A 27,883-nucleotide genomic window follows, 5' to 3' on the forward strand; every position below is an offset into this window, starting at 1 on the left:
GACCTTTCCAGCAGATGTCATCTTTGCCCTGCAGCGAGCAGAGATTTAGACTTTTTAAGTTTCCTCTTCTGGCTGAGGCTGGGGCCCCACTCTAGGAGCTGCTAAAACAGCCGGCAAACAGGGCACTCAATTGGTGTCTTTATTCATACTGGTTGATGTTTCCCATGGGGAACCGTTGAAGGGAGGGGAGGGCTGGGCAGGGAGCCATGGCTTGGTTTTCCTCCATCCAGTGGAGAAAGTGACAGAGTAGGGACATACTAAATAAGAGTGGACAAGGGGGCCATCACCACGTGGGCTGAGAGGCATTGTGCAGTGACTTCAGACAACCTGAGTCCTTCTGTCGGGAAATGGAATTTCAACGTAGAAAAATTTAAAAAGATCAAAAGACAAGAACAAAGTGCATAGGAAGCAAACTGCTAATGCAGGGACGGTTCTAAGGCGGCCAGCAGTGAGAAGGCCAGGTGTCTGGGGCGGCCACCCAGCCGTGCCCCTCTCCGCCTACCCTAGGCCATGTCAGGCTGTCGGGCCACCAGTGCCCTCCCGAGACAGTCTCTTTTGGCTCCAAGGGTGCTGTAAGCCACAGAAGGTTGTGGAAGGAGAAGAGCCTAAAGTGTGGCAGCACCAGGGCAGCCCAAGGCAGAGCTGCATAGGGAATATCAAAGCATCACTTTGGGGGTGCTCTGGAGGGCTGGTGAGGTACAGAGGGGGGAGGGGCACCTGGGCGGGGTACGATCAGCACCTTTCCGTGAGCACAGGGCAGAGCCACTCTGCGGTTTCTTAAATTACCAGGTGGGGGTGAGAAGGCTGATTAACTACAGAGCTGAGGGCTGCCAGGTCCAGCCGGGTCCTCCCCTGGCACCCAGGGCCCGGTGTGCAGAAGGCGATGGAGAGGCAGGCCCTGGGGGAGGTGGAGCCAGCTCAGCAGCCCAGCCAGTCGGATTTGATGCTTCCGAACTTCACGCTCTTCAGACTTTGGTTCTCCAACTTCAGGTAATACGCGCCCTTGAAGAAGTAGCTGTGACCTGGGATGAGAAAGAGAAGAGGCGGTGACCAACCCAGCTTCAGACATTATGGCACATGGAAGGTTTCTGAGGGCTTTACAAGTCTGCCTGCTGCAGGCAAGAAGCTTTTTTTTTTTTTTTAACTTACTTACTTATGTATTTATTTTTGCCCATTTTTGGGTTATTTGGGGTTTTTAAAATTTTTTTTAATTAATGAATTTTATTGCATTTATAGGTGTACAGGGAAGAAGCGTTTAAATCACAGAAGACCCTCTGAGGCTAGAGGATGGGAAACAGCTGTGAATTATGCTCTACGAGTCCTGTTTCTTGATCTTTAAGGTGTGAATAAAAGATGGAGTTCCCACTGTGGCTCAACGGGTTTAGACCCATGAGGATGTGGGTTTGATCCTTGGCCTCACTCAGTGGGTTGAGGATCTGGCATTGCCATGAGCTGTGGTGTAGGTTGCACATGCAGCTTGGATCCTGCATTGATGTAGCTGTGGTGTAGGCTGGCAGCTGCAGCTCCGATTTGACCTCTGGCCTGGGAACTTCCATATGCTACAGGTGCGGCCCTAAAAATAAATAAATAAATTCATCCCTTAGGGCTTGTGAGGATTAAATGAGATGATATATATGCTATTGTTAATATAGATACCAGTAGTCTACCGAGCTCAAGCATCCAACTGGGATCTTTCCATTCCTAGAGTAGCAAATCAGGAGTGCTAGCTAGCTTCATCCAGCCCATAGGTAGGTTTTATTAAGCTCACACAAGTTGTTGTTTTGTTAGGAATTCTGAATAATTTGCCAACATGTAAACATCTGGAAATTTCATATGGAAATACAGATTTTTCACTTCCTTTTAAAAGACCTAGAATATCTAATAACACTGTTCCCCTGTTCTTACAGGGCAGCAATTATCAGAAGCAGAGAAGCAATTATCCCCTGATAACGAGTCATGGGCTCTCTGGTTCTCCACAGACCCCACCATTCCCTACTGTCTGCCTTGCCTGTTTCGCTCATTAATGCTACCAGCTTTGCCCCATGGGCTTTGGAATTTCTTACTCCTGACATATATGATCTCATTCACTTTGTTTAAAACCCTGGCATACAGTAGGTGCTCAACAGATGTTTATTTCCAAAGATAACCCTTAACCTAACATCTGATTGTACCCTGCTTTTTCTTGGACATGTGAGACCTTCGGCTCCTGGGGATCAGGGCCATGTGCTTAGCATATGGTATGCTAGGAGCTCAAAAAGCATCTTTGTGGAATTTAATTGAAATCGCCTCTAAAAAAGCCAAACTGGACTCATCTCCAGGGCCCTAGAGACCTCCCAGAAGCCTCCTCAGGAATATGGTTTCCAAACTCCAAATTCTATCCTTTGCTGGTACTGGTGGTTTTATTCAGCAGGGGGCTGGGGACAAATTGAGCTGGCGGGAGATCTCTGCCACATCAGCAAGCAGAGCATAACAAGGTTTGTCCTGTCTCATCAGATGGAGCCATCCTTCTGCTAGTGGGAGGCGGTCACAAGGCCTCCTGTGGGACCTGAAAGGGCCGGGATCAAACCTCAGAATGAATCCAGGGCACTGAGCCCATGTTTCTCGCCCGGCAGGCCTCCCGCCCTCCCCACTCCCTGGCTCCAGGCCCTGCAGCTGTGAGGGGCCTTTCTGGGTCTTACTGCCTGGAGCCGGCTGAGTGAGCAGAGGTCAGGGGTCTGGATGCCTTCCCAGCACTGGGCTGAAGGGGCTGGTTTGTTTTCCCCCGGAGCCGCTGCCTCCCAGCACAATGAGGGAGTGTGTGCCTGCGAGGAGGGGCAGCGGGCCCTGTCCGGGGGCGGGGACTCCTAGAAAGCGGACAGAGGCCGGGGCCACTCACCCCCGCCCTGCAGGTCCACCACGGCGTCCAGGTTATCCGGGATGGCATTCCAGGCGTCTGCAATGAGCTTGGGGAAGCCAGGATCCATCTTCTTCTTCACTTCATTGTACCTGCAAAGCCACGGCCATCGTGGACCAGCGGGCCTCCCTCAGGGCCAGCCCTCCCACACCCTGGATGGACGGGCCCAGCTGAGGGCTCCTGGGTGAGCCTGGGAAGCCAGACCTAGCCCTTCAGGGAGGCCACCCTCTGGAGCCAAGGGACAGGGGGTCAGACCTGGGTAAAGCCTAACTCCACGACTCACCTGTTAGGTGACTTTGGACTGTCCCCTAAAAACAATCTTGTGATCACCGCTAACGTTTAAGCATTGGGTTAACATACCGTCCATTTACTCTCAGCCAATTATACTCGCTCAACAATTCTGTGACACAGTTGCTACCATAACGCCCATTTTACAGACCAGAAACTTAAAAAAGGCATCTAATTTCTTTTTCTTTTTTCTTTCTTTCTTTCTTTTCTTCTTTTTTTTTTTTTTTTTTTTTTTGCTTTCAGGGCTGCACACGTGGCATATGGAGGTTCCCAGGCTAGGGGTCGAATCGGAGCTACAGCTGCCGGCCTACACCACAGCCACAGCCACGCCAGATCCGAGCCATGTCTGTGACCTACACCACAGCTCACGGCAACCCCGAATCCCTAACTCACTGAGCGAGGCCAGGGATTGAACCCGCAACCTCATGGTTCCTAGTTGGATGCATTTCCACTGCACCATGAGGGGAACTCTATGGGCATTTAGTTTCTAAGTGGGAGTCCAACCCACGCCTATCTGGCTCCAGGGCTGCAAGTTGAGCCTCAATTATAAAATGAGTTATCATTCATTTAATGAATTTAATTGCCATATATGTAAATGAAATAACACATGCAAATGAAATAACACATGCAAAGTGTCTATCCTCGTGTCTGGTACTGGGTAGCTGCTTCGGAAATGTTAGTTCCCTTATAAACTTTGCTCCCTGCTGCAATACTGAGGGCACTGACCACGAACCCAGAGTCAGGGTCCTGCCCCATCAGTGCCCTTCACCGGGCAGCTTGGACAAATGCTGCTGCTTCATCTGTTAAATGAGCTGACGGTCCACATCTGGGGCGATGATCTCAGCCGGGGCAGCAAGGTTACAGTACAAGGTGGTGCGGAAGCCCAGGCCTGGTTCCGGACTTGCTGCCACTGCAGTGCCAGCGGCAGCTCTCAGGGCGGGTCATTATCCTGGGCCCTGCCTTCAATTTGTGTAAATACTTTGGGTATTAGTTGGCATATTCTTCCTCCTGGCTAGCAACACCTCTGTCCTTTTAATTTGGGGGGGGGGGGAACTTTTTAAAGGCTGGGATCATTTTGATTCCATTGCTCCTCCACTTACATTCAACTTCTTTGTTATTGTGTAAATATTGAATGAGCTCCCACAATGAGGCTGCAGATATCAGAGTAAACGAGATAAAAGTCTCGCCTTCATGGTGCTAGTTTTCTAGACAGATCTGTGTTTGAAGGCCATCCTGGTGGCAGCCCAGCGCTCCTCCCATAGCTGACTTCTCCACAGCCAGCCCGACCGCCTCCACCCTAGACGCCAACAGCTTCGAGAGCCCCCTTCTATAGGGGTCTCCGCCTCTGCCCATCATCCCCAGAATTGCCAGAAAAACCTTCCTTAATCCCAGCTCCATCACAAGACTTCTTTGTGTGTGTGTGTGTGTGTGTGTGTGTGTGTGTGTGTGTGTGTGTGTGTCTATTTGCCATTTCTTGGGCTGCTCCCTCGGCATATGGAGGTTCCCAGGCTAGGAGTCTAATTGGAGCTGTAGCCACCGGCCTACACCAGAGCCACAGCAACTTGGGATCCAAGCTGCCTCTGCGACCCACACCACAGCTCACGGCAACGCCAGGGATCAAACCCGAAACCTCATGGTTCCTAGTCGGATATGTTAACCACTGAGCCATGACAGGAACTCCCAAGACTTCTTACAAAACCTAACATACGTCCTCAGGACCTGGGAAAACCAAGCTTCCCAGCTCAAAATTCCACATCACCTCTGCTGAGTCCTCAAACTACATTCTCTAGAGTGACGATGGCTCAGAGTGATGGGTCCCTGAACTTGCCCTCATTTCTTTTCCACTCTACCCACAGAAGGGAGGGAGGGCAGGAATCAGCCCATTTGATGGATGAGGAAACTGAGGCTCAGAGAACTGAACTCACTGGCAGCCAAGTTATTTTCTTCCAGGAAGAATACGAAGTGGTGGCCTCAGAAGACCTTGGCTCTGAAGGGGATCGCATCTCTTCATATTCCTCTCTGTCCCCAGAGCCCCCTCCAGTGTTTCCCACTCGCTGGTACATTTCTAGGTTTCTCTGTGACCCTCTGAACTTCTCCTTTCTGACTGCAGAACTGCAGTGTAGGGTGGGTGTTAAGAACACAGGCATCTGTGTCTGAGCTTTGCCGCAGGTGTATCCTTGAGGCACTTCGGCCTCAGTTTTTGCACCTAGAAAATGGGACTAATAATGGCATCTACCTTAAATGAGAACTACAGGTGAAATGCGCAGCCTCAGGCCTGGGACACAGTGCAGGGCCCATCATGGGAGTCATCACTATTTTATTTGTGCTTATATCTCTTTCCCTCAAGGCACCGTAAGCTCCACAAGGCAGAAAGGGACTACTTCTGTTCTTTTCCTTTTTTTGCCATGCCTGGGGCATGCAGAACCTTCCAAGCCAGGGCTGAATCCTGTACCACAGCAGCAACCTGCGGAGCCATCCAGGAACTCCAAGAGAGTGACTATTTTTCTTTCTTTTTTTGGGGGGGAGGGGAGGGCACAGCCATGGCATATGGAAGTTCCCAGGCCAGGGGCAGAATCGGAGCCACAGCTGCAACCTACACTGCCGATACAGCAAAGGTGAATCCCTGAACTCACTGCGCTGGGCTAGGGATTGAACCTGCACCTCCATAGCGACCCTTGCTGCTGCAGTCAGATTCTTAATCCAGTGTGACACAGTGGAAACTCTTGAGAGTGACTGTGTTTTTACCATTGTCTTGCAGCACCTAGATAAGTGCCTGGCACACAAGAGGTATTGCATGTATTTTTGTGGGCTTAATGGAAGCTTCCAGAAGCAAAGGCTAAGCACATCCTGGCATGAGCTAGGGGTTGCTTTTGCTGGAAGCAGCTGCTTATCCTGCATTGTTCTGGGGCTTTCCTTCTCCAGCAAGGAGGCCCGGGCCTTTGCCGACTCTACAGTGGGACCAATGGCTTCAGCTCATTCACCACCTCCCCTGGGAAAAAGATCTGTCTCCTCTGGAAACCCACCCAGAGCCTTCAATAGATGTTTCCGTTTTGCTGCCTTTTTTTTTTTTTTTTTTTTTTTTTTGCATTTTAGGGCCACACTTGTGGCATATGGAAGATCCCAGGCTAGGAATCAAATCGGAGCTGCAGCTGCCAGCCTACATCACAGCCACAGCAACGCAGAATCGGAGCTGCATCTGTGACCTCCACCATAGCTCATGGCAATGCCGGATCCTTGACCCACTGAACAAGGCTGGGGATCGAACATGCATCTTCATGGATACTAGTTAGATTCGTTTCCACTGGGCCACAATGGGAACTTCCTCAGTTCTGCTGCTTTGAGGGAAGACTCCCAGAGCCTCCTCTGTAGAGCAGGCTGACCATTCCAGACCCTGGCATGAGAGGTGGGCTTGTTGTGGGAAGGGACCAGGAAGCAGGGAACTCTGCCAAAAACCTGGCAAGATACCACCACAGCCTGAGCATCAGTGGGCATGTGCGTGTATACACACACACACACACGCACACACACGCACACTCACGATCACACATGGTCACGTCTGTTCCTCTTCCATAGGTTTACATTCAGTGTGTGCTGCAGGCTACTTATCAATGTCCTCCCAACATCATGATTCAAAAAACACTAGGATGCTGCGATTCTAAGATTCACAGACCAGAGAGGGGGTATCCAGGGCCCAACAACCTCCGATTCTCCAGTCTCTGTGAGGCTGGGCCTCTCACTGTGCCTGGTTCTAAGATTTGGAGACTCGGGAAGGGCCTATCATGTTCTTGCACTTCATGCTGCAAATGTTCCGGAGCCTGTGGGCAGAGCGTCCACTCCGTGGTTTCCTGGCTGACTGTTTTCTTTCTTGAAGCCTGAGATATCAATCAGCTTAAGTGGCTAAGTATCTTAGCAATAGGCCTGGAATTCCGCCCTGACATGGCAGCCTGGGACGTAAACAGCTTCTGAATGCAGGGCAGCCGGGGAGGTGGGGGAAGGGAAGGGAGGCCCGGGGAGGGAGGCAGGATTGTTCCAGGGATGGCACATAAAGGTCCAGATGCAGCCACAGGAGGAAACGTGGGGACCCTGGGAGGCAAAGAGGAAGACCACCCCTTCCCCGATGACTAAATGACCACGAGGGCACAGTGCCAGGGGCCAGGGTCAGAAGACAGAAGCAGCAGCAGTACTCCTAGCTCTGCCTGTAAATAACTTAAGCAAGTTCTTTAATTTCTTTGGACCTTGTTTCCTCATCTAGGAAATGTGAAGATTTATAATGAAACTTCTGAGGTCCGGGCTGCCTCTCACTAATCTTCCCTGGATGTCCGGCTCCCTGACCCTCAGCCCTGACCTCAGAACCAAACTCTTCCCCTTGGATGAGCTGGAGCAGAGAGCTCCCTGCTTGCAAACTGGCCCACTGCCAGCCGGCACCCACTGCCACGGAGCCTGTGGCAGGTGGTCCAGTGGGTACCGCTGTTTCCAGTGGGGTCAGATTTGAGCGCTGGCTCCTGTGGGCAGTTGGCACACTGATCTCAGTTTTCATCCTATATTTGCCCTCAGCCACCCCTGCTTCTACCACCTCCATGTCTTGGGACCCCACTATCTCAGCCACAGTGTAGAATAGTGAGGAACAGCAGGTTCTCTGGGAACCAGAATTCAAATCCTGGCCTGCCGCTTGCTGGCTGTGTGACTTTAAGCTAGATACTTAACCTCTCTGAAACTGATTCCTCACCTGTAAAATGGGAATATTCATAGCAATAATAATACCCACCTCATAAAGCCTTTTGGAATAGTAGCTGGTACATAGTGTCAGAGTAGAGCTATTATCTTTTAAAAAAAAAACAACCCTTTTTCAGTGAGTCACTCTAAAATCTGAGGCTCCAGGTCTGGTCTGCCGACATGGCGCCAATCAGAAGACTTCTGAGGGAGTTCCCGTCCTGGCTCAGTGGTTAACGAACCCAACTAGTATCCATGAGGACGCGGGTTCAATCCCTGATCTCGATCCGTGGGTTAAGGATCTGGTGTTGCTCTGGCTGTGGTGTAGGCTGGCGGCTACAGCTCTGATCTGACCTCTAGTCTGGGAGCCTCTATGTGCTGTGGGTGTGGCCCTAAGAAGACCAAAAAAAAAAAAAAAAAAAAAAAACAAGACTTCTGAGAAGGGAAAGCCTAACCAGAATTGTACCAGTCATGAGCCCAAGGCTCACCCTTTGGTGACTTCTCAGAGGGCCCAAAGCCCTGGCAGATTAGAGACCAGAGAGGGGGCATCCATGGCCCACAAAGTTCTGAACTTGACCCAGGAGGCTCAAAGCCACAGTGTCTTCTCTGTGATCACGCAGCTGTCCTTCTCAGCGCCCTCTCTTACCTCCAGAACTTATCTCCAGCGAAGATGTATGTCTTCTTGTTCTTGCTCCAGTTAAAGGCAGCATCCACTTTCTGGACATCAGGCGGAAGCCCCAGGCTGGTCAGCGGCTTGGGGTACCCTCTCTCCAGGGTGCTGGCTGAATAGACCCAGTACTCATTCCCTGGGGTGGAAGCAAAGAAAGAGTTGGTGGCAGGTGCTGGAGCCTGTCCCTCCTGCCATCTATCTGCCAGGGACACCACTGTGGCCTTTCTCAATGGGGACAGGAGTTCTGCTCACTTCTGGGTTCAGTGCCCAGAATCAGAGCTCACACATAAATAAGGGTGTCCCAATTGGTTATGGAAAGTCCCTGACCAAGAAGGCGAGGGATGTCCCTCCCTGGTGCCACACAGCAAGCCAGAGTCCAGGTGCCACACTTGCTGTGAAGAGGCATCTCTTTCTTTCTCTCTTTCTTTCCTTTGTTTTGCTTTTTAGGGCTGCACCTGCAGCATATGGAAGTTCCCAGTCTAGGGGTCAAATCGGAGCTGCAGCTGCCGGCCTACACCACAGCCACAGCAACTCCAGATCCTTAACCCACCGAGTGAGGCCAGGGATCAAACCTGCATCCTCATGGATACTAGCTGGATTTGCACAAAGGTGCCCTGTGGATCAGCAGCTGCCCTGATCGCTCTGGGATGGAGGAGTTGGGGTGCTGGCTGGTGGAACCTGCACCCACAGTGTTATCTCCAGGAAGTACCTCCAGAAAGCTGTCCCTGTGCCCACACCCAAGACTCCCTCCCCCATCAAAGCCCCTCCCGCGCTCCCTTGTGACAGCCCAGTTTTCTGTCTCCCCCGTTAGTTTAGGGGCTCCCTGAATGCAGGGGCTGACTCCCTGGCACATGATAGGTGCTTGAATAAAGATTAAATGAGCAGGGTTTTCCAAATGTTACCCGTGTAACCCTACCTTGATTTTTTTTGCTACTTGTAGAGACCCCTCGTACCATTACTTAACTCAACATTTTGCTTTCAAAGAATTCATTTGGAAGTCTACAGAAATCAACTGAAACATTAAAGATGAAAATGAATCAGTTTTAAAAAAATCCTAATTAAAATTATCATCTGCCAAAGGCTCTAGTATTAGAAAGTTACTAAAGACACCAGCACTAAACTGTCATTTTCCCTCTAGAAAAGGAATTGGGGATTGAAAAAGAATGAAGGGGTTAATGAAGTGTTTGCTCGGTGAGCCAGTGCTAGTGATGCTGGGTGTCAGAATCAATCTCCCAGATGAGTCCCATGCTTTTGGAGATGATGGTTGAAAGAGTGGACCCCTAAAGGAGAGGAAGCACCCACAGGTGCCCAGGAAAGGAGGTGCAGCGCCCCCTGGAGCCAAGGGCCAGGCAGCGCCCCTCCCACACACCTGCAAAGAACACAGCCTTCTCCTCCTGTGGGGCCTCGTACACAGCATCGATCTTTTCCGGGAGCTCAGGCCAGAATGTGGCCACCAGCAGGGGCCCCATGGGCTTGTCACGTGGTGTCACTGTCCGCCAGATGAACCTGGGGGGGAAGGGGACACAGGAAACCACACCTTCAGCCCCTCTGCGGCTGTAACCACACATGTCGCCCGAAGCCCACTCAGAAACTCCCAGGATGATTCCCTGGGAGGGGAAGCAAGATCAAAGAGAGCCTGCAGAAGGACTGGAAAATGGGCAGCGGCCCCTCCGCAAGATGCCAGAGCTGTGAAGCGACCTCCTTGCTGCCCCTCCGGCTCCCTCCTCCAGGAAGCCTTCCCTAACTACCTCTGCCCCTTGCTGTGTTTTCCCTCCTCTGAGCATCTCAAAACCATTAACTCTGAGTGCCCGCAACAGTAGTTTGATTGTTTTTTTTAAGTGTCTTAACTTTTCGGCCAGATTAGAAGCCAACCGAGGCAGGGGCTGATGTTACTCAAAAGTCTTTCCTGAGCTGAAATGACGTACTCTGGCAACAGTAGTAAGAGCCATCACTTATTGAAGGCCTACTAAGTGCCAAGCACTTTATGTGGCTCGTAAAATATAAGCCTCACAACATTAGAAGCTAATACGTGCTTCTGGTGGTCTATCCACCACCTACAGTCCATTTCCCTCTCAGCCTCCCTCAGCAAAACTCCGTATTTATGATCCTCCTGCCCCCCAAACGGACTCAATTCTTATCTGGATGCATTTAAGCTACCAGTTCTCAGGTTCTCAAAGTGGGGTCTCCAGACCAATACCTGGAACGCATCAGAAATGTAAATTATTGGGTCCCACTCAGACCTATGAATCAGACCTTCTGGGCTTGGGGCCCAATAATCCGTGTTTTAACAAGCCTTTAGATGATTCTACCACATGCCAAAGTTTGAGAACCACTGATCCAAGCCTATCAGAGCTTAGGATTCCCTGGCGACTGTTATTGGTTCAGCAGTCGCCATATGACCTCTGCTGGCACAATAAGACTGAAGAGATAGACTTGTATTTCACACCTGGAGATCGCTCTCCCTCTTTTCTGCTGGATGTGGGCAACGAAGGTGACAGCCCAGGTGCCCCTGGCGGCCACTGTGTGACCCAGAGGGACCCAGCCTCAGGAGGCGGTCAGTGCCGAGGATGGCGTGGACAAAGACATCCGTGAGTCAATGACCCTCATTCTGCGCCTGGAGGCAGCCCTACCCCTGGACCTTGTACCACGTGGGAGTAAAATCTCTCCACTGTTTAAGCTGGTTTGAGTTGGGGTCCTCTGTTACCTGCAGCCAAAACATCCTGAAACAGGAAAGTATCACGATCCTTATCTGGCATATAAGAGAGATAACAACACAACCAGGATTCAACTCCAGAGCTGACTCCAAAGTCTGAGTTTAATTATCCTGCAATACTGCCTTTCTTGTCCCCCAAAATGCCTAGTGCCAATTTTTGAGCATGGTCAGTGCTTAAATATTTACTGATTAATTCAAGGAGCCCATTAAACACTCATTGACTTCCTTCTGAAAGAAACGTCAGGCTGGGGATGGCTTCGACCTGGGCCTGGGCTCTGCACCCTTTTCTAGCTCTACACTCAGATCCAAGCGTTTGGTCAGGGCTTCTTGAGGGGGAAGTGCCCCAGACCAAGGGTGGTGCTGGGGAGTGGGGCCCCCAGCTGCACCTCTTCCCATCCCTGGAACAGAGGCTGCAGGACAAGCACAGACATTCGTTGTTATATGTCCTGATTTGTTACATGGCCTAATTGAGGCATTCGTGGCCCAGTACACCTGACTTTTTGGTTTTTTTTTTTGGTTTTTTAGGGCCGCACTTGCGGCATATGGAGGTTCCCAGGCTAGGGGTTGAATCGGAGCTGTAGCTGCCAGCTTACACCACAGCCACAGCCACGCCAGATCTGAGCCGCATCTGCGACCTACACCACAGCTCACGGCAACGCCAGATCCTTAACCCACTGAGCGAGGCCAGGGATCGAATCCGAAACCTCATGGTTCCTAGTAGGATTCGTTTCCACTGCGCCACAACAGGAACTCCTGGACCTGACTTCTTATTGCATTTTGAGTCTCATTTCTCTCTGCGTTTTTTTTTTTTTTTTTTTTTCTTTTTTAAGGCTGTACCTGCAGCATATGTAAGTTCGCAGGCTAGGGGTAGAATCGGAGCTACAACTGCAGTCTAAACCACAGCCACAGCAACACTGGATCTGGGCTCCACCTGTGACCTATGCCATAGCTTGCGGCAACAATGGATCCTTAACCTACTAAGCAAGGCCAGGGATTGAACCCACATCTTCAAAGACACTAGGTTCTTGATGTGCTGAGCCACAACGGGACCTCCCTTACAGTTCCCAGGCTGGGGGTTGGATCAGAGCTGCAGCTGCCAGCCTACACCACAGCCACAGCAACATGGCATCTGCATCTTCAACCTACACCACATCCTCATGGACACTATGTTGGGTTCTTAACCCGCTCAGCCACAACGGGAACTCCCCTTCCATCCTTATTTTAGAAATATACACCTATGTGTGTTGTCACGTGACTCTGCAGCACCACTTGCCAGAGTGAAGTGCTGGGCTTGGCCGTGTGATTCGCTTCTGCCAATAGACTATCCTCAAACGTGCTGAGAGTGGAGGCTCGAAATGTGCTTGTGAGGTCTGACTGGGCCTCTTGTGCTCCTGCCGCCTGCCAGGAGTAGCCGCTAATCCCAGGAGAGTGAGTGACCTGCAGAGCAAACCTGCACCCAAACTGCCACCCAAAGCCAAGACCCCTAGTAGATCCAGAGACCAGGAGAGGGCACCAACAATGCCTGTTGTGGGAGCACTGAGGTCTGACACGCAGGCCACTCTGTGAAGCCCCCAGGGGGGGTCGCTGAGCAAGCGGTGGGGTCATGAGAGTGACAGGGCAGGGGCGGAGGGCCAGGAGGACAAGAAGCAAGAGCGGGCACTCACCGGTCCTTGAAGAAGAAGATCTCGCCGCGGATCTGAGAGATGCCATCGAAGACGATGTCCTGTTTGCAGATCTCGGGAGTGACAGGACCCAGCGTGGGGGTGGGGCCGGTGCCCGTGTCAATGTCAGGGGAGGCCCCTGCGGGAGGACACACCCGACCTCAGACTCGCCCCAGCTCCGGGGTCTCCCCGCCCAGCTGAGCCCCCAAGGGTCAGGAAAAAGAGTGTTCTGGCCTCGGTGTCAGCCCGGAAGACAGGGAGACGAGGCCTGGGCTTGGAGACGAGAGACCGGACAGACACCCGAAGCCTGTGGCCCTTCGCCTTCTATAAATGCTCTTCCTCCACATGCCCCGAATCAGTCCTCTCTCTATCCCTAAGAGGTAAGCAGCATTCTTACCCGCATCCTACAGATGAGGAAACTGAGGCCCAGAGAAGGTTTATATGACTTGTCCAAGGATTCAAACCCAAAGCTCAGGTTCCTGAGGCCACAAGAGAGTCAGGGCAGCCTGAAGGGACCCTCTGTGTCCATTCACTCCTTTGGGATAACCAGCCTTAGTTTGTTTGTTTGTTTGTTTAATCTTTTTAGGGCTGCACATGGAAGTTCCAAAGCTAGGGGTCGAACTGGAGCTGCAGCTGCTGGCCTACGCCACAGCCACAGCAACGCCGGATCCTTAGCCCACTGAGCGAGGCCAGGGATCAAACCTCCAATCTCATGGATACTAGTCAGGATCATTGCCACTGAGCTACAACGGGAACTCCCCAGCCTCTGTTTAGAGATGCGGAAATAGTCCAGAGAGGCAAAGACTGGCTCCATCCCGTGCAGCTGGTGAGTGGCAGAGGCAGCACTTAAACCCAGAGCCTCTCACACTACCGCAGTTCTTTCCCAGGTCCTGTGTTCCCCACACTTCATCAGTCCAGAATCATGTTCAGTTTTGGCTTTATGAGGCACCACCAATGCTATCACATATTTACTTATTTTAATAATGGAGTCCCTTTGTAAACTCTGGCCTCCTTGAAAGCATCAATATAAATTAATCAAGAGTTCCAGGCACTAGTTGTATCGATCCTCTTACACGTTAAAATAAAATAATCATTAGGAAAACTAGAAACACACCCCTATGTCACTAAGGCCATTCCGAGTGCTGGGAAATTCTACCCTGTATTTAGCTAATCCTCCTGGATTCTAAGCCTCATTTGTATGCTTAAACTTCACGGCCCTTGGGCCAGAAAGTTACTTTTCCTAAACCTCAGTTGACCAGTCTAGCGAGAGGTCACTTCTGCCCTGCCAGCCTCACAGCGTGGCTCTGGGGAGCCAAGAGGGGCCCAGACCCTGGTGTTATTTGGGGAAATAAAGGGCTCTCCGAGGGCCCCCTTGGAGTGTTGCTCTGACACCCCAGACCAGGTCTACACCCCTGCCTCCTGCCCTTGCCTCCTGTAGTCCTGAACGGATGGGACCTGGATGGTCAACCTCCCCGCCCCCATCCTCCACCCCCAGCAGCATGACCTTCCCAGACCCCCGCCTGGGGACCCAAGCCGAGACTTACCATAGAGCTCCTGGATGCCCTTGACATCGTCGTGGGACAGGCGGAAGTTCTTGGTATAGGTGTAGATGGGGGCCATCAGGGCTCCAGGGTCCTCTGAGTGCTCCAGCCCCATGGCATGGCCAAACTCATGGGCGGCCACCAGGAACAGGCTGTACCCTGAAGGCCACAGGCAGGGAGGCAGGGCAGAAGACGGAGAGAGTTAAATTGAAGCCGTACTGGAGCAGGGGTGACTCTTCATCCAGTGTGACCCATGGGTTTTTTTTTTTTTTTAGTTTTTAGGGCCACAGGTGAGGCATATGGAGGTTCCCAGGCTAGGGGTCCAATCGGAGCTGCAGCTGCCAGCCTACACCACAGCCACAGCCACATGGGATCCAAGCCTCGTCGGCGACCTACACCACAGCTCACGGCAACTCCAGATCCTTTACCCACTGAGTAAGGCCAGTGATCGAACCCGAGTCCTCATGGATCTTAGTCGGGTTTGTTACCACTGAACCACAATGGGAACTCAACCCACGTCCTTATAAGAAGAGAAGACACATAAGGATGAACATATCTGGCCAAAGAGCAACAGGGGCAGAGTTTGGGGATATACGGCCTTCAGAGGGAACATGGCCTTACTGACCCTTGATTTTAGACAACTCCAGAAATGCATGAGAATAACTATTTGTTTTTGGGTTTTTTTTGCCACACCAGCGACATATGGAAGTTCCCAGGCCAGGGATTGAATCTGAGCCATAGCTGTGACCTATGCCACAGCTACAGCAACACCAGATCCCTAACCCACTATACCAAGCTGGGGATGGAACCCACACCTCTGCAGTGACCCAAGCCACTGCAGGTAGATTCTTAAACCCCAGCATCACAGTGGGAACTCCCTAAATTTGGCATTTAGGCCATCTGGTCTATGGTACGGTTATGGAAGTCCTGGGACAGTAAATTATCCCCCAGGTGCCCACACCAGCCCTGGAGCCCTAACTCACTCCTCCTGCAAGTGGAGAATCCCTCCCCTTAGGTAGAGGCTGGAGCAGAGCAGGTAAAATCAGGCCATATCCTAGCACAGCATTTGGCGAAGGATAAGAAAGACTCCTTTGCCCAGCCTCTGCCAGCTGGTATCCTCCAAGTTCCACTTCATTGAGAGGAAAAAAGAAAATTAACTTAGGAGTCCCCACTGTGGCGCAGCAGAAATGAAACTGACTAGGAACCATGAGGTTGTGGGTTCGATCCCTGGCCCCGCTCAGTGGGTTAAGGATCTGGTGTTGCTGTGAGCTGTGGTGTAGGTCACAGATGTGGCTGGGATCCTGTGTTGCTGTGGCTGTGGCTGTGGCCAGCAGCTGTAGCTCCGATTCATCCCCTAGCCTGGGAACCTCCATATGCCATGGGTGTGGCCCTAAAATATAACTGTAGATATCAGTATAAATATGTCTCAAATAATGCTGGGTAAAAAACTAGTTGCAGAAGGATAAGTGGAGTTCCTGTCATGGCGTAGTGGTTAATGAATCCGACTGGGAACCATGAAGTTTCAGGTTCAATCCCTGGCCTTGCTCAGGGGGTTAAGGATCTGGCGTTGCTGTGAGCTGTGGTGTGGGTCACAGAGGCAGCTCGGATCCCGCGTTGCTGCGGCTCTGGCATAGGCCGGCGGCTACAGTTCTGATTTGACCTCTAGCCTGGGAACCTCCGTACGCCGCAGGAGCGGCCCTAGAAAAGGCAAAAAGGCAAAAAAAATACAAAAAACAAAAAAAACAGAAGGATAAGCAAAATACTACTACTTAGGGGCTTGAACAGGATAGTTATAGAAAGAAAAAAAAGAAAAGTAACTTAAAGAGAGGCTGACCTAATTCTGGCCAGCCTGCGACCAGCACTCTCACCTGGCCTTCTGGGGCCACCAAAGAACTTTGAGCCCAGTAACACCGGGCCCTGCAGGCTAGTGTGGGCATCGTGCCTCCAAGGACCCTGTTCAGTGTGCTGACCACACAGTAAGGTCACAGCTTGTCTCCAGCCCATGAGTCCCGGCTGGCAAGGAGCCGTTCCAGGCAGCTGTGTTCTCAGCACCCCGTGAAGACAAGGACCCCTCCCCTCACAACATGGGAAAGGATGGTGCCAACAGGGTAGGGAGGGCTGCGGGGGCTCTCCTTGCCACGCAAAGGGTGGGGGAGGAGCAAGGACGAGGCTCCTCCCACTTTCCTCTCTCCTGCCCACCCGGCTTCCTGAAGGCAACTCTCCACTGGAGTGGAAATGCCTCGCAGGAGGGCATCGTTCGGGGCAGGGTTCCCTGAGCCTGGCGCTGAGACATTCTGGTAGTGACAGCCCACCTGGAGGGGCGTTGGGGGGGGGATGAAGAGCAGCATCTCCTTGGGAAAGCTGGTGCCCACCGGGGAAGTAAGGACTGGGGTGGACGGGGTGTTATTCTGGAGGCCACGTCTCTGCCTAGAGAAGTGAGGCCTAGGCTGGGAGCCGGGCTGGGAACCAGGCAGCGTCTCTGCCAGGACAGGTGGGCATCTGGGGAGTGCTGTTTATGCCTGAGGTGGGTGGGGACTCTGAAAGACTTCCAGCCCAGACGTGGGTGGGACAGGGTGTCCAGCCAACAGCCAGGGCCCGTACCTTGATCGGGGCAGAAGCCCCACTTGCGGTCATCATCGTAGTTGGCGGTGGTCGCGCACCACAACTTGCCATCACTGCGGCCGGCGCTGGTGCAGCTCTCGTGCTTGTTGCCCAGGAAGGTGAAGGGGAAGACGCAGGGGGCACCTTCCGAGTTCCCGCCCACAGTGGACATGGCTGTGGGGTTAGGGACATGGGTCAGGGGGGCAGCCAGGGGTCAGAGGCCACCGCCAGGGACCAACATGACGTGGACATGAACAAACCAGGCTGGGTCCTCGCTCAGTCTGGGGCACTGGATCAAGGGCTCTCTACACGGCTCACCCCCTCCAGGGCCCTGCAACAACCCCGGGCAGCAGGGACTCTATGTTACTCCCCATTTCGTGGATGGGGAGACTGGAGCTCTGAGAGATTAAGCACCTTGCCTGAGCAGATGCTGCTAGGAAGTGGCAGGGCTGGGATTCAAACCCAGGCAGCCAGATGCCCAGGCAAGGGGGGTGGGCAGAGCTGAGGGAGCCAACACACTTCTCTAGACCAGGAGCTCCATCACAAACGGTCCAGCGGAAGACCTACCTGTGTCTCCTGCAGAAAGCAGGTGCTCAGGAAACACCTGTTGGAGGGAGGGAGGGAGGAAGGAGGGAGGGAAGGAAGCGAGGGAGGGAGGGAGGGAGAGAGGGAATCCCTACTGAAAAACAGACCAGAAGAGATGGAGACCAGGACAAAGAAAGGCAGGGAAGAGAGACTTCAAGAAAAGAGACAATTGCCGGAGAGCCTGAGAGCGCGGGTCATTCAGAGAGGGCCCCTGGGCAGGCGTGAAGCTGGGCATCACCAGTTGGCTGAGCTGGCTGTCGGTGTCCACATCTGCCCAGATTTCAGCGTCTGCGCTGGACCATCTGCTACGAATTCCCCCGTCCCAGGGAAAGAGGGTGGGGGGAGGCTCTCTCTCGTGGGTTTGCTATCAGAGGGAGCAAGAGGCATGACACCCACCAGTCTCAGGGCAGAAGCCGTACTTCTTGTCGCGGTCGTAGTCCTCGGTGGTGCCGCACCATCGGTAGCCGTCTGTACGGCCCTCCGTGGTGCAGCTGTTGTAGGATGTGCCCTGGAAGCGGAACGGGAACTTGCAGGGCTGTCCGTCGGCATTGCCACCCATGGTGAACAGGGCTGGGGTGCAGGAGAGAGGAGGGGGCGTGAGTGTGAGGGAGACGCCCACCTGCCCCCCCACCCCGGAACACCCGCTGGGCATCAGCATGGGCACAGATGGGAGCCGGCTGGTGGCCCACCTGCTGGCTCACACCAGGGATGTTGCAGCACTGGTGAAATATTTTAAAAGTCTGTACTGGTTGGTAAATTGCTGCTTCTCTGAGCTGCTGGAATAACTACCCTTGCCTCCCCCTGGCCAACCCCATCCTTCCCCTGGGACCTTATGAACCACCCCCCGCCACCACCAGCCATAAAAGAGCTATCATGTGGCACAGAGCAGGAGGGCTCCAGAACCCTGTCCCCTGGTTGATGCCCACATCTACCGCGGGCAAGAGTCTCTCCATTGGCTAGATCGGGAAACTTGAGGTTTGGAGTAAGATGGTGCTGGAACTGCTCAGGGTCACGTAAGTGAAAAAACCGGATAAGATTTGTAACCGAAAACTACAAAACACACTAATCCCAGTCTCTTCCTTGCTCATCTTCTTCTTGGTCACGCAAGCGCACTCGCAGAGCAAGCTTCACCTCCTTTCAGCCCCAGGCACTTTCCCTGATGCTGTGGTCCCTTGCGGGGGCGGGGAAGGGAGGAGGGTAGGGGTGGTGATCTTTGGGAACCTTTTCACATACACCCCAGGGTCCCACTCTGATCTCCCAAAGGCATGGGCCACGCCTGGCGCATTCAGGGGAGAGACTGGAGTCAGGAGCCTGGCTTGTCTATGCTGGGTCCTCCCTCCTTAAGACATGTACCCTCATCCACCCCAAAGCTACAAAATGGTGTGTCTCTGGATTTGCCAGCTAGCAAAACCACAAGTGTATAACAAGGACCATCTGTGCACAAGAACGCCAGAGGTGACCTCACCAGCCCCTGTTAACTCCACCACGGCCAGAACAGAGCCTGGTCCCTGGCCCCCCACAACAGGTCTGGGGCCCCGGACCCTCACCGCTCCCCTCTTCCCAACCAAGAGACCTTCTGTCGGGCCAGAAACGACGGGACGTAGGGAGGAGGCAACACGGAGGCCAGATGCCTTGGTGGCCTCGAAAAGTGGGGAAGGCTAAGCGTTAACCTCCGTGGAGGCCAGCCTCCGCCTCTGGCCTCCCATCGGCCGCCTTTCTACCACCCAGGAAGCCCCCACCTCCTCTCAGAGCCTGCCCCCAAAGGGATGCAGAGAAACAGACGCTGACTCAGCAGTCAGGAGGGGCTGAGTAACCAGAACCTCTGCCCAGAGACCCAAACACGTGCGTGTCGTGCATACTTGCATCTGGCTCAAGACCTCGTCAATGGCTAGTGTCCAGGGCAGGGAAAAAACCCTTCCCCAACTTAGGAATTACAGTTGTTTCCACATCTATTATCAAGACATCCTGTTCTAATCACGGGGGCTGACACATGGGAGGGTTAACGCCATCGCCATCGGAAACCCTACTGGGAAACGCAAGACACAATACATGTTTTTGGTTTTAAATATTCTGACTTATTAACGGTCAATGTTTTGAACTCTTACTTAATACAAAGTATTGCGTGAGCCCGGGTACTAAAAGCGTAAACAGGAACACAGTTAACTAGCTCCTTGGTTTTTCTATCAACCATGACTGGTGCTGAGGTTTCAACTGCAATAGAGTCAGAGAGACTCACAAACACATACAACTACAGCCAAGAAGACCGAGGCACCTGTGGATCACGCAGTCTCTCTGGGGTGGGGAAGAAAAAAGTATTTTCAGAAGTTGTGGATTTTCTCTCATTTCCCCCCAATTTCCTGGGCTTTCCATCTCTAGAATCATTAGATATGATGACGTGATCAGGTATGAAGTTATATATGATGTCTTTTTATGACTTCTGAAGCGCCAAAGATGTACTGAAGGATCAATAGCCTTTCAAAAACTTTCCCCTCTCTGCGGCTTCAAAATATCTGAAAATTTTATGTCTCAAACATTGACAAACACACACAGATACTGAGTCAAACCTATTGCCTCCCTCTGCCAAGACACAGAGATGCAGCCACAAGCAAATATGGATGGAGACCAAGAGAGGCCGATGAATCAGTCCCCGTGCCCCCCCAACACACACACACACACACACACACACACACAGAGTCAGCATCAGAATGAGCAGGAGTTCCCGTCATGGCTCAGCAGTTAAGGAAAGCAACTAGCATCCACGAGGGCACAGGTTCGATCCCTGGCCTCGCTCAGTGGGTTAAGGATCTGCATTGCCGTGAGCTGTGGTATAGGTGACAGACGTGGCTCAGATCCCGAGTTGCTGTGGCTCTGGCGTAGGCTGGTGGCTACAGCTCAGATTGGATCCCTAGCCTGGGAACCTCCATATGCTGCAGGTGGGGCCCTAGAAGACAAAAACAAACAAACAAACAAACAAAAAAGCCAGGAGCAATGGCTGAAATTCTTAGAGTCCATGTTCCAACGCCAGGTTGGTTACCAGCCTCAGAGTCTGAGTGTAGTCTCCCAATCCTACTTGCTAGGCTTCTGATCCATCCCAAGCCTCTCCTCATGCCCTTGAAACCCCAATCCTGCTGGAGGGTAGAACCACTGGGCATTTGAAACATTCCAAGTTCATTCCAAATTCATGTCTATGCTAGAAAAAAAAGTCATTAGCATATCACACTGGTGATTTCAATTATGTCACTGCTGATGGTGAAACTTTAAATAAGGAACCCATTATGGAGTTCCCGTCATGGCCCAGTGATAATGAACCCAGCTAGGATCCATGAGGATGTGGGTACGATCCCTGGCCTTGTTCAGTGGTTTAAGGATCCAGCATTGCAGTGAGCTGTGGTGGAGGTTGCAGATGTGGCTCAGATCTGCGTGGCTGTGGCTGTGGCGTAGGCCAAAGGTGCACCTCCGATTCGACCCCCAGCCTGGGGCCTTCCATACACTGCAGGTGCTGCCCTAAAAAGCAAAAAAAAAAAAAAAGAACCAATTAAATGAAAGTATTAAGTAAATGTACAGATGAGAGGACCACAGTGATGGCTCAAATCAGAATGCAGGGCCCGAAGGAAGTTAGAGGGACACTGGCAGCCTGGCAATGCCAGGCCAGGCCTGGGGAGCATGGAGGCCGGGAAGGTGGAGGACTGAGGAGCAGAGCCTGGGGCCAAGTGCGCGCTCACCTTCGTGGGGGCAGAAGCCGTACTTGCCATCCTTGTCGAAGTTGTAGGTGGTGGAACACCAGAGGAAGCCATCGCTGCGGCCTGTGTCGGTGCAGCTGTTATACTCCTTGCCGTTGAAGGAGAAGGGGAACTTGCAATACTCCCCGTCGGCGTTTCCATACTTCACACGCACCACTGAGGGGCCACACACAGAGTAGGAGGTGAACCTCTCCAGGCCTTTCTTGGAGACCAGGAGTCGCATTCCCCCAGCCTGTGATCTCCATCCCCCTTCTATCTCTCCGGTCCCATCAGAGCCGATGGAGGGGCCCGAGGTTGCCAGGGAAGCCAGAGTCCTCGTTGCTAGGTGACGGGAGGCACGCAGAGGACCAGCGAGGAGGCTTGGGCAGGGCAAGCGGACAGTCACTTTCTTACCTTGTCCTTCTCCCAGGGTCCACAGCTCATCGTCGTCAAAGTGGGAGTCTCCCCCGACGCCAGGGCCCGGGGCGAAGGCGTGAGCCAGGAGCCCGTCCTTGCCATCAAAGGGGTATCCATCTCCGTGCTCTGAAACACACCGGGTCTCAGCTTCTAGCTGCCTGGGCAGTGAAACCCAGCCACATTTCATCCATGGCTGGGGCCCTTTAGCCCATCTGGCATCTGTCCCCGTCCCCTGTCCCGTTGGGTTATAAAGGACTGGGGACACAGAGAATCGGTAAAGTGTGGCCAACACGACTGTCACCATCCTATGGACTACACTACTCCCTCGAGACCCCAGTATCTCTACCACCAGCCTTCATCGTCTATACTTTAGCTGACAACACTGCACCCAACCACAAACCTACACTGCCACCTCCATCTCCTCACCACCCACCCTCACTGTCCTCGGTGTCTGTAACAACTACCCTCACGTCCACTCCCTCTTAGCTGTATCACCCACCTTCATGTCACACGTCATGTGTATGTCATGTCACACCAACAGCCACACACGGACCTTCATAACCGCTGTGCCACCCAGGGCCCTACCACCTACCCACATGCCTACCTTGTCTCCCGTGCCTGTGCCACTTACCCACATCACATACCACTCACAACGTCTCCACTGCCTACCTTCACATCTACACTACTGCTGTGTTCCCACCACCAACCCACATGGCGCCCTTGATCCCCAGGGTCTAGGCCACTTACTCTCATGTCTACACTGCTTTGTAGTATCTGACCCACTCTCACATCCACAGTCCCTCAGTGTCTGTGCAGGTCAGCCTGCGGTGATGGCTACCGAGCACTTGAAATCTGGCTAGTGTGACTGAGGAGCCGAATTTTACATTTTATTTAATTTTAATTCATTTAAAAGTAAGTAGCCTCCAAGAAAGAAAAAAAAAAAAAATGGAGTTCCTGTTGTGGCACAGTGGTTAGCAAATTTCACTAGGAACCATGAGGTTGTAGGTTTGATCCCCGGCCTTGCCCAGTGGGGTAAGGATCCGGTGTTGCCGCGGGCTGTGGTGTAGGTCACAGACGTGGCTCGGATCCCGTGTTGCAGTGGCTCTGGCATAGGCCAGCCACTACTACAGCTCCGATTCAACCCCTAGCCTGGGAACCTCCATATGCTGCAGGTGTGGCCCTAGAAAAGACAAAAAAAAAGTAGCCCAAAGTTCCCGTCATGGCACAGCAGAAACAAATCCGACTAGGAATCATGAAGTTTTGGGTTCAATCCCTGGCCTTGCTCAGTGGGTTAAGGATCTAGCATTGCCATGGGCTGTGGTGTAAGTTGCAGAGGCGGCTCAGAGCCCAGGTTGTTGTGGCTGTGGTGTAGGCCAGCAGCTGTAGCTCCGATTTGACCCCTAGCCTGGGAACCTCCATATCCTGTGGGTGCGGCCCTAAAAAGCAAAAATAAATAAATAAATAAATAAATAAATAAATTACAACAAGATAAAATAAAAGTAAGTAGCCCTATGGATCCAGGGGCTACCATATCGGACGGTGCAGGAAGACCCCTGGCTTTCAGGCTCACACGGCCTCCAGGGAACACCCCGTGTCAGGCCATCACCTTCCCATCAACGCGGCTCTCCCGGGTCTGCTTCCATCTATGTCACCGCAGTGTCTGCATCTTCTGCCTTCCTAGCTAAGCTGGAAAGGAGCCCCTTGGGCCTCTCTAACGTCCAGATCGCCCCTTCGTCTCTCCATTGACCCCCCCTGCTGGTCCTTTCTGCCTACCCCAGCGGCCGAAGTTGATCATGATGTCAGCCTCTCCGTCATGGATCCGGGAAAACCGTAATGGGGTCACGTCACTCCAGACGCGGAAGGCCCGAGCGAAGGCATCATCCACCGTTTCGGGGTCCAGATCAGGCGTGTAGCCAATGATCCTGGAGGGGGCAGAAATGCATGTGAGGGGGTACGGGGGTGCCGAGGAATCGGAGCGTGCCTATGCCGGCTAGTGGGCACATGTGCACGCGTGTGCAAGTGTGTGCATACACCTGTGGGGGGGGTGTTCATGAGCGTGTGCATGTGAGTGTGGCTGCATGTGCAGGTACAGGTGGGTACACGGTGAGCAGAGCTCCCCCACCCAGAATGCCTTGAGATCCCAGAATCTTCAGTCGACCCCTATCTTCAGGCCCTGTCTCAGGAGGCTCTCCCTCCTTCTGGCAGCAGGAGGAGAGTTGGGGTGGAAACAGCGCATCATGGGACATGGCACCATAGCATCATCCTTGGAACCCAGCACACGCGGCTCAGACCAGCGCTCTCAGCCCAATTAACAGCCCATTGTAACAACTCTATAATGTAAAACCCAATTCACGACCAATCATCAAGTTCCCTTTACCTGCCTCAATGATCCCACCTAACACCAGCAGTGACCAGCATTTATTACACTCTTACTATATGTGAAAGCCCTGAATATACGTGACCTGGTTCCCAACCAACCCACAGGCAAGGTTTCACTTTCACCCCATTTTGAAGACTGGAAAGCCGAGGCTCAGTGCACAGAAAAGGAAGGAACCCAGTGGCCCAGGGCTAGTAAGTGTGAGATTCAAGTCCTGGTCTGTTTGATGCCAGTTCCCAAGAGTTTTGTATTCAGACTCCTTAAGATGCCAAGCCTTCCCAAGAAACCTCCAGGGTCCCCAGAGTGGAGAGACGGCACCGCCCAATGAGACGCAGCATCCCTGGGCCCCCGGCCCCGGCTCCCACTGCCCTGCCCTGGCACCTGTAGGTGATCTGGGTCTTGTCCCACTTGGGCTTGCGGGGGAAGAAGTTGTAATTGGCCACGTCGGGGTTGCCGCAGCGCGGCTTCCTCATGGTCTCGATGGTGCTCTGGTCGAGTTCGCCTGTCTGGGGGAGCCCGAAGAACTTCTGCATCTTCTTTAGTGTGTCCTTCAGCACGAACAGGTTACAACTCTCTTTGGGGCAGCCGTAGAAGGTGTTCAGGTATTGCTGGAAGAAATGGGCATCCAGAGGCAAGCAGCCACGTTAGGATGGCATACGACGACAGGAGGAGTCAGGGGCCCAGGGACACTGGATGGAGGCCTGGGTTCCTAAACCAGCTGCTGTCTCACCCACTAGCCCGGTCACAGAAGAGCTGTAAAGAGCATGACCTGGGAGCACATGTTGGGTGCTCACTATGTGCCCAGGCACTGACCTCGTCAGGTATTAACTCATTTTATACTCACAGCAACTTACCAGATTGACATTAAGACTATCTCCATCATCCGAGGCGGAAGCTACAGCACAGAGAGGCTGAGAAACTTGCCTAAGATCACACAGCTCACAAGTGGCAGAAATGACTTCAGACCCAAGCACTCCAGCTCCAGGGGCCAGGCTTGGAGCTGAACCTCTTTCTACCACCTCCCTATACCTCCATCATCTCTTTTGACCCCCCAAACTGCTGATGACACAGCGATTATTTTTCTCATAGAGTCAAAGGCTATGTGCCTGGGCTCCCGCAGCAGCCAGACCCGAGTTCAAATCCTGGATCTGCCACTTCCCAAAAGAAAACGGACCTATCCTCCAGTCTGTCCAGACGGAGGCCAAAACACAAACAGGCCCTGCCGGTCAGGAACCAATCAGCTCATTTATTTTTGGACACTTACCAGGTGCCCAGTTCTGGTGCCAGTGCTGGGGGGTCAAGTGGGGAACAAGATAGATATTTCTGGTCTCTGGGGTTCAAATCCTAGTGGGGGGAGGCTGAAGACCACAAATAACTGAAAATTAAATATGTGACTGGAGGGAGCCAGGAGACCTCATTACCGGGTAGTTAGAAAAGGGGAAATAGAGGGCATGATGATAATGATAATAAGAACACCAGGTACCTGCAAAGTGGCTAGGACTACCTCCCCTGGACCCCCAGGTCAGGTACCTTTATTACCCTCAGTTTGCCGAAGAAGCTGAGAGTGAGAAGTTAAGACACTTGCCCAAGATGTACTAGCCTAGTTGGTTAGTGCAACCCCTGAGCTAAAGCCAGGCAGTCTAAGTTCAAAACCTAGCCTCTCAAACTGCCTTACTGCCCTGCCTCGGGCGACAGGAGGGCTGATCTGCTGCAGAAGGTGTGGGAACCCAGGGGGCTTTGTCCAGGCTCCAAAGCTCCAGCCTCACCCTTACAGCCCCATCACGATGCAGACCAGCTCTAGACCTTGAGAAAAGGAGCCCCCTACAAACATTAGGTCTCTGGAGGTCCCTGATGGCCTAGCAGTTTAAGGATCTGGCTTTGTCACTGTTGTGGCTCGGGCACAGCTGCGAGGCAGGTTCGATCCCTGGCTCAGGAACTTCCACATACTTCCAGCACCGCAAAAAAACAAAGCAAGCCAAAAGTAAGGTCTCGTAACTCATTGGTCCAGCGAAGGCTCAGACCTAGATGCTGGAAAAGTGGCAGAAGTGGTGTCACATAATGAGAAGGGGTTCCCCAGGTGACGAGGCCATGACGCTTCTGGTCCAGGCAGCGTGGGGACCAGGCTGGAGAACAGGGCCTTTCTAAGGTGGCTGAATCAATACAGGGGGCAGATGTCTCGAAGGCTGGAAGGAACGTCTTGACTGGTCCCCAGCCCCAGCGCTTACAGGGTGGAAGAGGGTGCCCTTCGGCTGCCCCCCGCCTGCCTGTACAGGCTCTGTGGCCAGGATGCCCCTCAGGCCAGGCGCGCGCTCGCAAAACAACATCTGAGCCGCAGCTCGGAGCCCCGCCAGGAGGGAGGGCTCGCTGGCCGCTCTCCCACCCGAGCCGGGCTCAGTCCGCCCACGGCTCACGCGCCGGCGGCCCCGTGCGGCCCCTCCCTCGGCCTTGCCCACCAGTTCTCCCCTCCAGTCCTCCGACGTCTTTGGAGAAGTTCGAGGAAACTTTCCAAGGTGCAATCCTTGATCCTCCTTGACCAACTTGTTCAGCGAGCCCTTCGAAAAAGATGCGCCGTCCGCTTCCCTCCTGCCCCAAACATTTGCCAAAAGGTCCCCTCGAACGGGGTGCCCACGGCCCCTCTCCAGATGTGTGCCAAAGTTTCCCAGACGTTTTCCAAAGTTCCGCTGTGCCCAGAGCGCCCACCCTCCCGTGTGCAAATACGGATCCAACTCGTGTGCCAAAGATCCCTCTTTCCTACATTCCACTAGGGTTTGTTTAAAGTCTCCCGCACCTTTTGCAAAAGAGACCCCTTGAGGCTATTTGCCAAAAGCATATCAGGACGCCGGCCAGCCGCCCTGTTAGCCAACCCCCCAGATGTGTCCAAAAGTTGTTTACAAAGCCGCCCCCTTTGCCAAATCCCAGACCCTAAACCATGTCCTTGTTATTTGCAAAAGGGGCCCTTTCCAGCGGTTTGCCAAAGCACCCCCCCCCGTCTCCGCCCCTCCTTCGGTGGCTGGCCCCCCTGTGGTGTCCTGAAAGTGGCCAAGTTGTTTATCCAAGGCCTCCTCCTCTTACCACGGCTCCCCCACCCTTCCTCCCGCGAGCCAAGACCACCCCAGGCTGGTTACTGAAACCCCTCCCCCACGCCGAGTGCCCACCCGGGGTGGGGGTGGGGGTGTGGCCGGGAGTCCCCCATCCTCCACCTCCGAAGTCTGTCTAAACTCGGCTGGGTGAGGCCGGCGTCGCAACTCACCACAGCCAACTCTTTGTCCGTTTTGGGGGCGACATCTCCGGGAAACTTGATGATGGGCGACGGCGCGGCGGCGGCGCGGCCCAACAGGCAGCCCAGGACGCAGAGCGCCCGCAGGGGGCCGGCGAGCGCGCCCCGGGCCCCTCGCGCCTCGGTCATTGCGCTCCCGGGCCCCGCGCGTCGCCCGGGGGTGGCTGGCTCGCTGCGTGTGGCCGCGTCGCCGCCTGGCTGGCGCCTGCTCCCCCAGCGCCGCGCAGCGCTCCGAGCGATATTCGCCTCGGTCGCCTCGGCTCTGCCCGGCTCAGCAGCGCATGGTCCGGCCCCCCAGCCCGCGCCGCCGCCGCCTGCTCTCGCCGCTCCTGGCAAAGCCTTTGTATGTTTAAAGCCCCAGATGCGCAGCCTCCAGCCACCGCGGGAGGAAGTCTGGATGCAGCGGAAACAGGGAGGGCAGCCGCCAGATG

The 27,883-nt window shown here is 53.4% G+C and overlaps 1 protein-coding gene across 2 annotated transcripts; it reads right to left on the reverse strand.

Annotated features, from left to right (window-relative positions):
• Positions 1-125: 125 nt before the first annotated feature.
• Positions 126-27,883, reverse strand: MMP2 (matrix metallopeptidase 2). Of its 2 annotated transcripts, NM_214192.3 has the most exon segments (13): positions 126-1,022; positions 2,876-2,985; positions 8,538-8,697; positions 9,931-10,067; positions 12,939-13,074; positions 14,480-14,635; positions 17,078-17,251; positions 18,059-18,232; positions 21,385-21,558; positions 21,796-21,924; positions 23,572-23,720; positions 24,557-24,783; positions 27,426-27,883. In NM_214192.3, coding segments are annotated over 13 exon segments (1,986 nt in total). In that variant the 5' UTR covers positions 27,582-27,883; the 3' UTR covers positions 126-918.

This window comes from Sus scrofa, chromosome 6, assembly GCF_054392235.1.
Source record: "Sus scrofa isolate SSC_HxYL_T2T_F1_AM1 chromosome 6, Sscrofa_HxYL_maternal_Yorkshire_Landrace_v2.0, whole genome shotgun sequence".
NCBI classification, from domain to species: Eukaryota; Metazoa; Chordata; class Mammalia; order Artiodactyla; family Suidae; genus Sus; species Sus scrofa.